General features: G+C 33.0%; 1 protein-coding gene across 2 annotated transcripts in view; it reads right to left on the bottom strand.

Annotated features, from left to right (window-relative positions):
* Window positions 1–8,117: 8,117 nt before the first annotated feature.
* LOC149781781 (procollagen-lysine,2-oxoglutarate 5-dioxygenase 2-like) overlaps window positions 8,118–12,764 on the bottom strand; it is a 62,034-nt gene continuing 57,387 nt past the window's right edge. For both annotated transcript variants that reach the window (XM_089935930.1, XM_089935931.1), the window contains 2 exons: window positions 12,231–12,359; window positions 8,118–8,412 (listed from right to left, as the gene is read on the bottom strand). In XM_089935930.1, coding sequence (XP_089792056.1) covers window positions 8,257–8,412; window positions 12,231–12,359 — 285 coding nt within the window. In that variant the 3' untranslated portion in view covers window positions 8,118–8,256. The remainder of the gene's footprint in view (window positions 8,413–12,230; window positions 12,360–12,764) is intronic.

Raw genomic sequence — 12,764 nt, 5'->3', positions numbered from 1 at the left:
TTACACAGGGGATGTCCTGATTCCCAAAATCTCGCAGAAAGTGAAGGAATCTGAGTGCCGACCAATCGTCATTACTCCGTCCAAACAAGAATAACGGCATAATGACCTACTCGATTTAGAGGTTGAGATTACCGAGAAATGCCTGCCTACCATCAGAATCGAGGGCTACTGTTTCATATTCTCACACACATTTTCATGTCTCAAACAAAGGCATTCACAGTATTATATGATTTCTAGATGCTGCAACTATTTATTTAGCACCACTCTACGTGTGGTAATTATTGTTCTTCATTTAATTCAAGCTTTGGAGTCGAATCTATTTAAAAATCTAATTTTTGATTAAGACAATAATTTCACATTTTGTTCTGAATTTTCTTTATTTAGCCATAAGACATAATAGCAATAATGATAATAATAATAATTGCAGAACACTTTTGGCAAAAAGCTCAACACACTTTGGCATTAGTATGCATGTCAATGCATCCATCTTTCCACCCCTAAATTTAATGTAATATTAAAGTTTTTTGTAAGATAAGCTCAATGTTAAACTTTTGACTTTCTAGCCAAACAAAATATGGGTTTGACAAAGAGTAAGTTTGCTGTAATAATGATGAAATAATAAAAACAGCTGCAAAAATGATGTACATTGACAGAAATAAAAAAAGTATACAGATATTTGCAAAACAAGCATACATGAACTTACACGTACTAATGTAACCATATTTGGATAAAGCAAGCAAAATAATTAGCGATAGGAATCTGGCAGGTGATTTTACAGCAAACAAGCTGTGCTTAATTAAAGGTGTATCATATTTGGACATGAAACTGGTGGGGTGGAGGCATTATTTAAGATTCATACCACACTGGCAGGTGCATAATTAATTTCTGATACTGCACCATTTAAAGTCATGCGAATCAGACTCCCACATTAATGTCACATGCTATTTCTGAGTGGTCATGTAAAATGTGCATACAGTGGCCTGTTATTCTTACCCAATTTTCTGGAAGACAAGTAGCATATTAATTATCAGGTATTTTAAGTTTGGAAGTATAGTTCTGAACATTTTGAAATTCTATTTGCATAAAATAGTAAAAACCTAACAAAAAATCCTTCCAAGTTAAAGATTTTATCATCTACTCCCTTTAACAGATAAAAAATTGATAAGGTAACTGCTGACTATGATATGCGCCTGAAGTTTGCTTTCCAGGTTTTATTGCAGTGCAATAAGTTCACTTTTATACATTATACATGTAAAGTACATCATGTAAAAAATTTAAATTTAAATTTGATCAATATCTGATCACCCCATTATTTGTTAATTTCTAAAATAACAATTATTTTCAAACCAAACTAGATTATACATAACAGAAGTTATATTTTTTAACCAAAGTACAAATTCAAAATACTAACAGCCATACAACTTCATATTTTCACTTTCATTTGAAAATAAAAGCACAAATCACACTGCATTGTTTCCAATGGACATTGTACTTTGACATTTTAATGCTAGTTGCAATGGAATACAAACATCAAGAATATAGAATAACCTGAACATGTCCTTGACACAATACAACAGGTAATACCATCCAAACTGCCTAAATGGAAATCACATACATGAAAAACACAATACATCCGGCAATTCCATCCAAACTGCCTAAATGGAAATCACATACATGAAAAACACAATACATCAGGCAATACCATCCAAACTGCCTAAATGGAAATCACATACATGAAAAACACAACACATCAGGTAATATCATCCAAACTGTGTAAGTGGAAATCCCATAGGTGAAATACACAATACATCAGGCAATACCATCCAAACTGCCTAAATGGAAATCCCATACATGAAAAACACAACACATCAGGTAATATCATCCAAACTGTGTAAGTGGAAATCCCATAGGTGAAATACACAATACATCAGGTAATACCATCCAAACTGTGTAAGTGGAAATCCCATACATGAAAAACACAATACATCAGGTAATACCATCCAAACTGTGTAAGTGGAAATCCCATAGATGAAATACACAATACATCAGGTAATACCATCCAAACTGTGTAAGTGGAAATCCCATAGATGAAATACACAATACATCAGGTAATACCGTCCAAACTGTGTAAGTGGAAATCCCATAGATGAAATACACCATACATAAGGTAATACCATCCAAACTGTGTAAGTGGAAATCCCATAGATGAAAAACACAATACAAGTAGTTATATGCTTCAAACTGCCTAAGTGGACACCTCTATACTTCAAACTGCCTAAGTGGACACCTCTATACAAAAAAAATCTACTCTTACAGGATAACATTCATGAATCCATGTTATTCATTTCTTTCAAATATTTAACTAAAATTGAAAAGAAAACTGTCCACACAGGTTAAAATGCTGTCGTCCCTAAGAGTCCTTTATTAACAGGATTTATGACCTCAATATAATGCACTTGAACAATCTGGTAAAAAAATAACGTGAACAATTCAACCACAATTTATAAATCAATAAATTGATATGACATTTACATTATAAGTCGTAAAAGAAACTAAAAAGTAGAGGTCATTTCATTGGATTTGAGGGGGTTCAAGTCTGAGTATTACCTAATTGAAATTTAGGAATAAAACAGCTCATCTACATAATTAACAATGTTACTTGTGATCATTCATCGGGGGAAATGAGGCATTTGTTGAGCATGTTTTACAATTCATACTTTGAACAATTTTGAAGAAAAAAACCTGTTATGTTACTAAGAACTTAAATATAACCGCTTTAAAAATGCTGTGAAATTTTTTCCAGATTACCATTTACAAATGGACTTTATGTCAACATATATCTAATAAAAATGGCTGTGACATTATGTTCAACAAATATAAAAGTCTATATTCATGAAAAAATATTGAAGCAGGATGATATTAACATGTATTTACTACATAAAGTAAGGTTTCAGATCATTTTCAAAATCAGAATGAAGTGTTGTAGAATGTCAGTATAAATACTCATATTGGGATAAAGGTATCAACATTAAAATGTGTTTTAACTGTTTTAATTTCAGACTCGTGTTTTAATATTTACACTCATTCATATCAATGTAAGGTGTAAATACTGATTTAAAAAAAAAGTGTTGCTGTATTTACACACTCATCCATATCACTGTAAGGTGTCAATGTAAATACAGTTTTCAAAGACAACTGTTATGTATTTATACACTTGTCCATATCACTGTAAGGTGTCAATGTATTACACAACCATCTACATCAGTGAAAGGTGTCAACGTTATTACTGATTAAAAGGAAAGTGTAGCTGTATTTACACAATGTAAGGTGTCAATGTAAATACTGATTTCAAAGACAACTGTTATGTATTTACACACTTGTCCATATCACTGTAAGGTGTCAATGTATTACACAACCATTTACATCAGTGAAAGGTGTCAATGTTATTACTGATTAAAAGGAAAGTGTAGCTGTATTTACACAATGTATGGTGTCAATGTAAATACTGATTTCAAAGACAACTGTTATGTATTTACACACTTGTCCATATCACTGTAAGGTGTCAATGTATTACACAACCATCTACATCAGTGAAAGGTGTCAATGTTATTACTGATTAAAAGGAAAGTGTAGCTGTATTTACACAATGTAAGGTGTTAATGTAAATACTGATTTCAAAGACAAGTGTTTCTGTATTTACACAATCATTCACATCACTGTAAGGTGTCAATGTAATTACTGAGTTCAAAGACAAGTGTTGCTATATTTACACAGATGAATAAAAGGTACATACAAATTACATTCGAAAAAAAGAACATTCTTGTGATGCTTGTTAAATACTGATAAAGCACCAAATAATAATAATAATAATAATAATAATAACAATAACAATATGGGCCTAGGATATTGTACTAATATATTTTGATGAGTACTGTCAAGTAGAACACATTATGGACATGCATGTAAGAAAAGTAACTTAACAAATTCTGTCTATTGTTTTTTGTAACTTGTCAGTTTGCAAAGATTTACAACTGAACCATTGAAAGGTCAATTAAAAAAAGAAATAAAAAAGAACTCACTGGGTTTATTATCGTGCTTTCCAAGTCTTTCCTGGAGAAGAAACAACTTTTAAGTTTGAGTTTTAGTTTGAGTCATGCAATTTCAAAGACTTGTGCAATGTTTTGATTGGTTAAAAGTTGAAACTCAATGATAAAGGACATGTACAGTGATAATTTTGACTGGTTAATAGTTGAAACTCGATGACAAAGCACATTTTGCAATGTCACTTCTGATTGGTTAAGAGTGGAACTCAAATCTCAGTTTCATAATTTCAGTTTTATAATTTTCTGGCCAAGTGATACACAGGATTAAAGCTTTCCATCATCAGAAAGACACAGCATGATGTCCCACCCAATCACATTATCCTGACACCAGGCTGACCAGTCCTAACACTAACCTCTTAATGCTGTGTGCCAAGCGAGGCAGCTGTTAGTACCATTTCTGTAAGTCTTTGGTATGACTCGGCCGGGGTTCAAATCCACAACCTCCCGCTCTATCAACTAGGCCACCAGAGTGATCATGCAAATAATATCTTGTCCTCTCAAGATATCAGACAATATACACTCAATAACCTTAAAATTATACAATTTGTAGCCAACTCAAAACAGCACAGACCCAGACCTACCATCACTTAATGCAGCAGCAGATAAGGGTCTACACTGTTCCATTTAAATACAAAACAGAAAGAATATTCAGTGCCCTGCAGATCAGGGTATATATTATATATCTGGAAATATAAATTTCTTTACTGTTTATTCAAAACCAAAACCTTGTCTCCTCTTACCAATTATTATGGCTTAAGCCAAAATCTTTCCTGCATTCAGTCGATCACATTTTCAAGTTTCTGTATGAATTATACAACTACCTATCATCACACAGTAACGAGGTCACTTTAACCTAACTTTTCCCAATTGTGACGCATGCTACAGTTGAAGAAAAAAAACTAGTTAATACAAACAAGCTTTACCTAAATTCAGGTGGGCAAATAAAGCTGATCTTGCAACTAAACTGTAATCTTTTTCTTACTAAAGAGACACATACTGATGTAAGCTTGTTTTGCAACATGATATCTGTTCGAGGCAGAATGTGACAAAGTGCCAATATCAACAATGAATCTTGCCAATTTGAAAACACCATCCATGACCCTTTTATGGTAAAAACCTAGCATTAGCATTCTAAAATAAGAAACAATTGAAGATGCCAGCATTTGCATGTTTTTCTAAACTGATGCTTACACACTTCTTTGAAAATCTACCTTAAAGTCTTGACTCTTCCTAAATGCAAAGAGCGATCCTATAATTCAGTCATAGCTTAAGCAGATATATCAAATAGTATAGAAGAATTATATGGACGGAAAAAGAGATATATATATATATATATCCTTATGGTAAACGAGATTAGTACATTGAATATTCTATTTTGAATAAAAAATCTATGGTGAAGCAATGAATATTTACATAAAATGTTTGAAAAAAAACCCAATTTATACAAGGAAGATTCTATTAAAACATTATTTTAAACCGGGCATATATTGCAAAGTGTAAAATTGTAAAGTATTTTAAAAAGCTTCTGACCACTCAACTTCAAATTTTTTTTATATAAAAAACCATGTACAATGAAACGTTTAGTAATTATGGAATCCGAATAATGAAGCTGTCTTGGAGACAGGTTACAAAAATAAATTCCATCAATATTTATCACCTTGAATATTATAACATCCATGATCAATCAATAATACCTAGCCATAATTAAAATCACATTTCTGAACAAAATGCAATCCAAAAATCTTACATACACATAAAATACAAACCATATGGGGTGTAATCTATTTTAGAACCTTTAGTACAGTTTTTCTAAACCACAAAAATATGTTGAGTACCAGCTTTTTAAATAAGGATGAAAAGTTAAATAATCACAAATGATTAAAAATGTAAGGAAAGATAACAGATGAACCTAACTCATTATGGGGAAGAAGCAGGGATCTGAGGGAAGAAAAAAAAAAAATTTTAAAAGAAGCAAAAATTTATCATAACTTATCAAGAAGTAAAGAATCAATAAAATAATATCATCAGTTAATAAAACACACAAGTGAAATATATTATTGAGAATAATGCAAATCTGCAATTTTTTTGTGTTGCATAAGTAATAATTATGACTGTATCTCAAAACTTCACGATATTCATAATTCCAAAGAAAATGCTGCAAAAATGTATTGTGTTTAAGGGATCTGTTTTTGTGTTGATTCCAAAAGAACATTTTTCTCTGCACTTGAACAATGGACCATTTATTTAAATGCTACCTTTTTATTAACAGATGGAAGTTTAATGCAGCCATTATTACATTAATATTGATAGGTCTGGGGAAAAAGTTACTACTCCGACATAAAACCTACACACAATTTAAATAAGCACACACCTGCCTCTTTAGCTAAAAATATCTTATGTGATCACATCTGAAATTCCAGTTTGGCATATGGGAGGGAAGCAGCCAGTCAAACCCAACATTACAATATATTAAAACTTACTACCATGCTTACTTGGTGGTTCCACACACCTTAACAATGAGACATTATAGCTACAGCCAAGATAAGAGAGAATTCATTTCCAGAATGAAGAGCTCGTCACAGCATATCCAGAGAGCTAACTCTTTTAGTATGTACATACATCAGTGGTTAACTATTTTTTAACATCAGTGTGTGTTTATAATTAGCTTTAATTGCATGAAATTTACATATGATTTTTATGTGCACTGTGCAGTTATTAAGTCAAATATGGCACATTTCTTTAGTCTCTTGTTGCAAAACATACTTAAGATTTAACCTTACCCTTAATTTTTTCCCCATGCTTTGCTTTGTAATTGCAAGGTGTTTGTTTTTTTAATCTTTGAATATTTGTCAGTGTGTGTTAATGTTGTACATGCTTAGAGGTTGTAATGATTAACTGCTGTACTAAGTCCTCATCATTAGGCACAAAGAGGTTTTAAATGTTTTAAGTCCTCATCAATAAGCACTTAGGTTTTAATTCTGCAAAGTCATCCTCACTAAGCACATAGAGGTTTTAAGGATTAAATCTTGTATAAGTCCTCATCATTAGGCACTTAGAGGTTTTAAGGATTAAGTCTTATACCAAGTCCTCATCACTAAGCATGTAGAGGTTTTAAGGATTAAATCTTGTACTAAGTCATCCTCACTAAGCATGTAGAGGTTTTAAGGATTAAATCTTGTACTAAGTCATCCTCACTAAGCATGTAGAGGTTTTAAGGATTAAGTCTTGTATAAGTCCTCATCATTAGGCACTTAGAGGTTTTAAGGATTAAATCTTGTACCAAGTCATCCTCACTAAGCATGTAGAGGTTTTAAGGATTAAGTCTTGTATAAGTCCTCATCATTAAGCACTTAGAGGTTTTAAGGATTAAGTCTTATGCCAAGTCCTCATCACTAAGCATGTAGAGGTTTTAAGGATTAGACCTTGTACTAAGTCCTCACCATTAAGCACTTAGAGATTTTAAGGATTAAGTTTTGTACTAAGTCCTCCTCACTAAGCATGTAGAGGTTTTAAGGATTAAGTCTTGTACTAAGTCCTCCTCACTAAGCATGTAGAGGTTTAAAGGATTAAGTCTTGTACTAAGTCCTCATCATTAAGCACAAGATATAATCAAGTACTTACAATCATTAATCTTTAACAAATACAAGTTCATGAGACACTGGGTAATGTTGCAAGAATCATCAAATAACATTATATATTTATATTTAAGGACTTTTAATATTTCCATGACATTTCTCGTCCTCAGAAAGCAAAAAAGTTTCTCCAGGATTATGCGACAAAAAATAAATGTTAAGTCACTAATATATTTTCGTAGATATCAGAATCCAATATCACAAAGGACAAGGGGACTGACTATGAAAACTAACAAACTGCTGAATTATGTTAAAAACTGTCTAGCTGATACAAATCATACAGTGAAATCTGCTGTCTTTGATCTCTAAAAAGTGATGATATAAATGTAGTCTTGGTGGGCAAAGTAATAGACAGAGTAAATTTGTATAGAAAAAACACTAAAAAGTAACCAAGTCTTTTATTAGAACAAGAACATACATGTACTCTCATTTTTTACATACATAAAACTTTGCTGAGAATCATAAAAATCAATGTATATGAGTTGACAGATCTACGCTAAAAAAAAATCTTTGGGGAAATTTTATGGATCCACAAAGGACACCATGATGTATCTGGTTCCCTTGGTGATAGGCAGACCTTCATGATAGTGTGTCAATCGTCCAGGATGCATCAACATCCAGCCTTTCTTTGTTGCTGTTATACTGCAGTTGTATCGCAGGAATCGGCAACCACCTCCCTAAGAACCAAAAGAAAGAGAGTTGAACACACTGTCACTGCAAATTGATCAAGTTAGAATGTAGTAGAGATACATCTTTGTATATCTGAAACACTTGGAAAAAGATGTCAGTGGCTGCTACCTTTGATTAGCCTGTCATTGGATTGTAGTTCTGACCCTAACCATTGCCCAGTTCAACAAGTGTACTTGTGTAATCTTTTTGGGGGCTGTTCCTTCTGCTACTGTCAAATATGCATCTAAAATATATTTATTGTGATGAACAAAATTTGAATTTAAAAGATAACATTGCCAAATGCTGATGTCAGAGTTTGTATTTAAGATTCCATACAAACAGGCATAAAAACTGTTGGATCTGTGCTGTAATTTTCCTGCTATTTAAATCCAATGTCAGGTCAATGTCAATCCTATGGTTTACACATTACAAGTATCAAGTGCTACACCACTGCATATTGAATACTGAATAGGAATACTGAGCTATTTAAATTCAGGTCAAGGCTAATCCTACAGACTATGCATTACTTGTATGTGTGTGTGTATATGTGTGTGTGCTGATGGATTTATGATTCTTCCACCTAAAAGGCACTGTCAGCGTTGCTCCACCCAACAAGATCTTAATACAAGAGCCTTTAAAGTCCTTTGCTCCATTCAGTAATGGAAAAATGTAACTAGAGCTTTCTTTTCTATAAAATAAAGACATTTTTTAACAATGGCAGGTTATCATACTTTAAAATCTGCCACACCTGAAATTTACCACACTAGGCAGCTGCCTTGTCTGCCTAATGGGAAATCTGTATGTGTGTGCATGAGAGGGAGAGAAATTGTTGAGCTACAAGCTGGGAAATATATAGAAATTAACGTCCTTGTTGAAGGAAATAACTAAGCCATACTTCTTTATTTATCTGTATCAAAATGGTTATCTAATCATTTCAATATTTTCATCAACTTCTATTACCTTCAAATACATGAACATACTTGAAGTCCTCAGGCTATCATCTGACCAACAACAAACCAGCAGATTTCACTATCGTGAATGGGATGGTAACACTATCATGAATGAGATGGTAACACTATCATGAATGGGATGGTAACACTATCATGAATGAGATGGTAACACTATCATGAATGGGATGGTAACACTATCATGAATGAGATGGTAACACTATCATGAATGGGATGGTAACACTATCATAAATGGAACAGTAACACTGGTAACACTATCATGAATGGGATGGTAACACTATAATGAATGGGATGGTAACACTATCATGAATGAGATGGTAACACTATCATGAATGGGATGATAACACTATCATAAATGGAACAGTAACACTATAATAAATGGGATGGTAATACTATCATGAATGAGATGGTAACATTAAAATGAATGGGTTGATAGCACTGTAACTATGACAGGAACACTATCATGAATGGAATGGTAACATTAACATAAATGGGTCGATAGCACTGTAATGAATGGGATAACACTCATGAATGGGATGGTAACACTATCATGAATGGGATGGTAAGATCATGAATGGGATGGTAACACTATCATGAATGGGATGGTAAGATCATGAATGGGATGGTAACACTATCATGAATGGGATGATAACACTATCATAAATGGAATGGTAACACTATCATGAATGGGACAGTAACACTATCATAAATGGAATGGTAACACTATCATGAATGAAATGGTAACACTATCATGAATGGGATGGTAATACTATCATGAATGAGATGGTAACATTATCATGAATGGGTCGATAGCACTTAACTGTGACAGGAACACTATCATGAATGGGATGGTAACACTATCATGAATGGAATGGTAACACTATCATAAATGATAACATTAACATAAATGGGTTGATAGCACTGTAATGAATGGGATGATAATGCTGATAAATGGTATGGTAACACTACCATGAATGGGATGATAATACTATCATGAATGGGATGATAACACTATCATGAATGAGATGGTAACATTATCACGAATAGGATGATAACACTATCATGAATGGAACAGGAATGCTATCATGAATGAACAGGAACACTATCATGAATGAGATGGTAACATGAACATAAATGGGTCAAAAGCACTGTAATGAATGGGACTGTAACACTATCATGAATGGGATGGTAACACTATCATGAATGGGATGGTAACACTATCATGAATGGGATTGTAACACTATCATGAATGGGATGATAACACTATCATGAATGGGATGATAACACTCATGAATGGGATGGTAACACTATCATGAATGGGATGATAACACTATCATGAATAGGGTGCAAGCTTTCATACTTACCTGATATTCATTGTTAAACTAACAATGAAAGCTTGCCAAACCTTGGTAAAAAATTACATCTGAATTTCCTTAGATCAGGTATAATTTCATAATACTTGCACTCCCTTTCTCTCTCAGACACACACAACATACTTCATACAGTCTCTCAACACTAGGACTAAGTTAAGTTAATCACTATTGATTAATATTTATAAAACAATTTTTTTGGCAATGTTTTTTTTATTAACTTAATAATACATTAATGCAATGAAATAAAACTTGATAAGCTATTATTTCCATGTTTTTAATTGTTAGGCTTAGATCCATTTAAACAAACAATGAGTTATTTTATCTTCCTATTTATTGTATCCATTATGCTCTAGAAATTCTGACAAGTTTACTACACGACAAAACCTTCAGAGCCTATGTTTGCATTTGCCAAGATGATAAATAGATTTAAAAAAGTGAAAGGAACATATATACACTTCCTTCATGATTCATGTGGCATAAAAGTTACGTGGAAAAGAAAATTAACTTTCTATTTTTAAGAACATTTAAACACCGCAGAGTATGCACATTCTTTCCAATGATGGAATATTAGTTTGTTCACTTGGATGTCATACATGATGTATTTTTTTTCTTCTTTTCTTTGTTTTTGTTAACATTATCTTTGAAAACTAGCATACCTGAAGTAAAATGCCATTTAGTAAGGTTCAATCAAATAAAAACAGTCAAGAGCTACTATTTTGATACATCTAAATGCCCTAATTGAGAAATATACAATTTAGTTATAAAAAGAGGCAATATATAGACTTATAGAATATATACTGACCCTGAAGTAATGTATACAGAGGGTTATTTTTCAGTCATGCTTTGATGGAAGTTTAGTCAAGCTGGTTGATTTTTAAGTCAAACCTGTTTATATTTTGGGGTAATCAACAAAGTAAAACGCATCATTGTGTAGATAAATCTGTACTTGCTACCCACTATACAGTACACACTGTAATGTCAGCAACTCAAAATAAAGATCTCTCTCTCTCATTCTCAATGAACAGACTTACAAAAAAGCTTTGCTCTTATGCCTACCTGGCAGTTGCAATAATATTATGTAAAAATGTACTTAAAACTTACAAAATTATTCGGTAATTCTCATTAGCAAGACACTCATAATCAAAAACAAAAGTCGTATAAAGAAACTTAAGAAAAGAAAGGGCATATGTTGCTTTGTGACCCGAAGGCATTAAGCACAACATGCCTACCTTAACGTTTTGGAGTAATTAATGCCTTAACCTAACTCAACAACAGGGTGCTGAGTGCTATGCACTTACCTCCAAGTCCTTGAGTAAGGAATACCATATACTTTCCTCAATATCAACCTCTGATACTGAACACCATATAACATATAGTCTACCTCTGGAGTAAGCTGTACCTTTTACCAACCTCAAACCTACCTCAGGTGTACTAAGACCCATATTAAAAGCTCAACATTTTAAGTACTGAATGCCATATACTCACCTCAAAGTCTACCCCTAGGCTATTGAGTGCTATATTAACAGTGAAGGTAGAGGAATCATGGTGAGGTCTCAAGCTTCGTTGTCTGTTGATATCATACTTAACAACAAAGTTCAGCAAGGCTGCTGGGGGCTGAAATGCAAATCAGAGGTCTAATGTAATTTGAGTTTGTAAAACAACAATCAGGCAGTTTCTGAAAAGATGTGTGAACAATGCTGCACTCAAAAAAATTAACACCAAAAAAACCCACAAAACTAATCAACCACAAATTGTTCAAGGAACATAAAATGTTCTCCCATGATCGGTGTTAAGGAACTAAGTCCCAGAAGAATCTCTATAACTTACAGAGAAAAAAATCTGCAATTTCCTTAAATAGTTATCCCTCAAACTCTCTAAATTACCATGCAGTTCCAACAAGAGGCTTACATGGATGTCATATTGCCCACCTGGCTGACATTTGCCTAACAGCCAAGTACAGGTGATTGGGTATGAAGTCTAGACCAGTAGCATGTACATGTTAATAAAATAATTGTTTCA

This window comes from Sinohyriopsis cumingii, chromosome 15, assembly GCF_028554795.1.
Source record: "Sinohyriopsis cumingii isolate HCF-2022 chromosome 15, ASM2855479v2, whole genome shotgun sequence".
NCBI classification, from domain to species: domain Eukaryota; kingdom Metazoa; phylum Mollusca; class Bivalvia; order Unionida; family Unionidae; genus Sinohyriopsis; species Sinohyriopsis cumingii.
The sequence above is the reverse complement of the archived record's forward strand: the minus strand, read 5'-3'. Positions and strand labels throughout refer to the sequence as shown.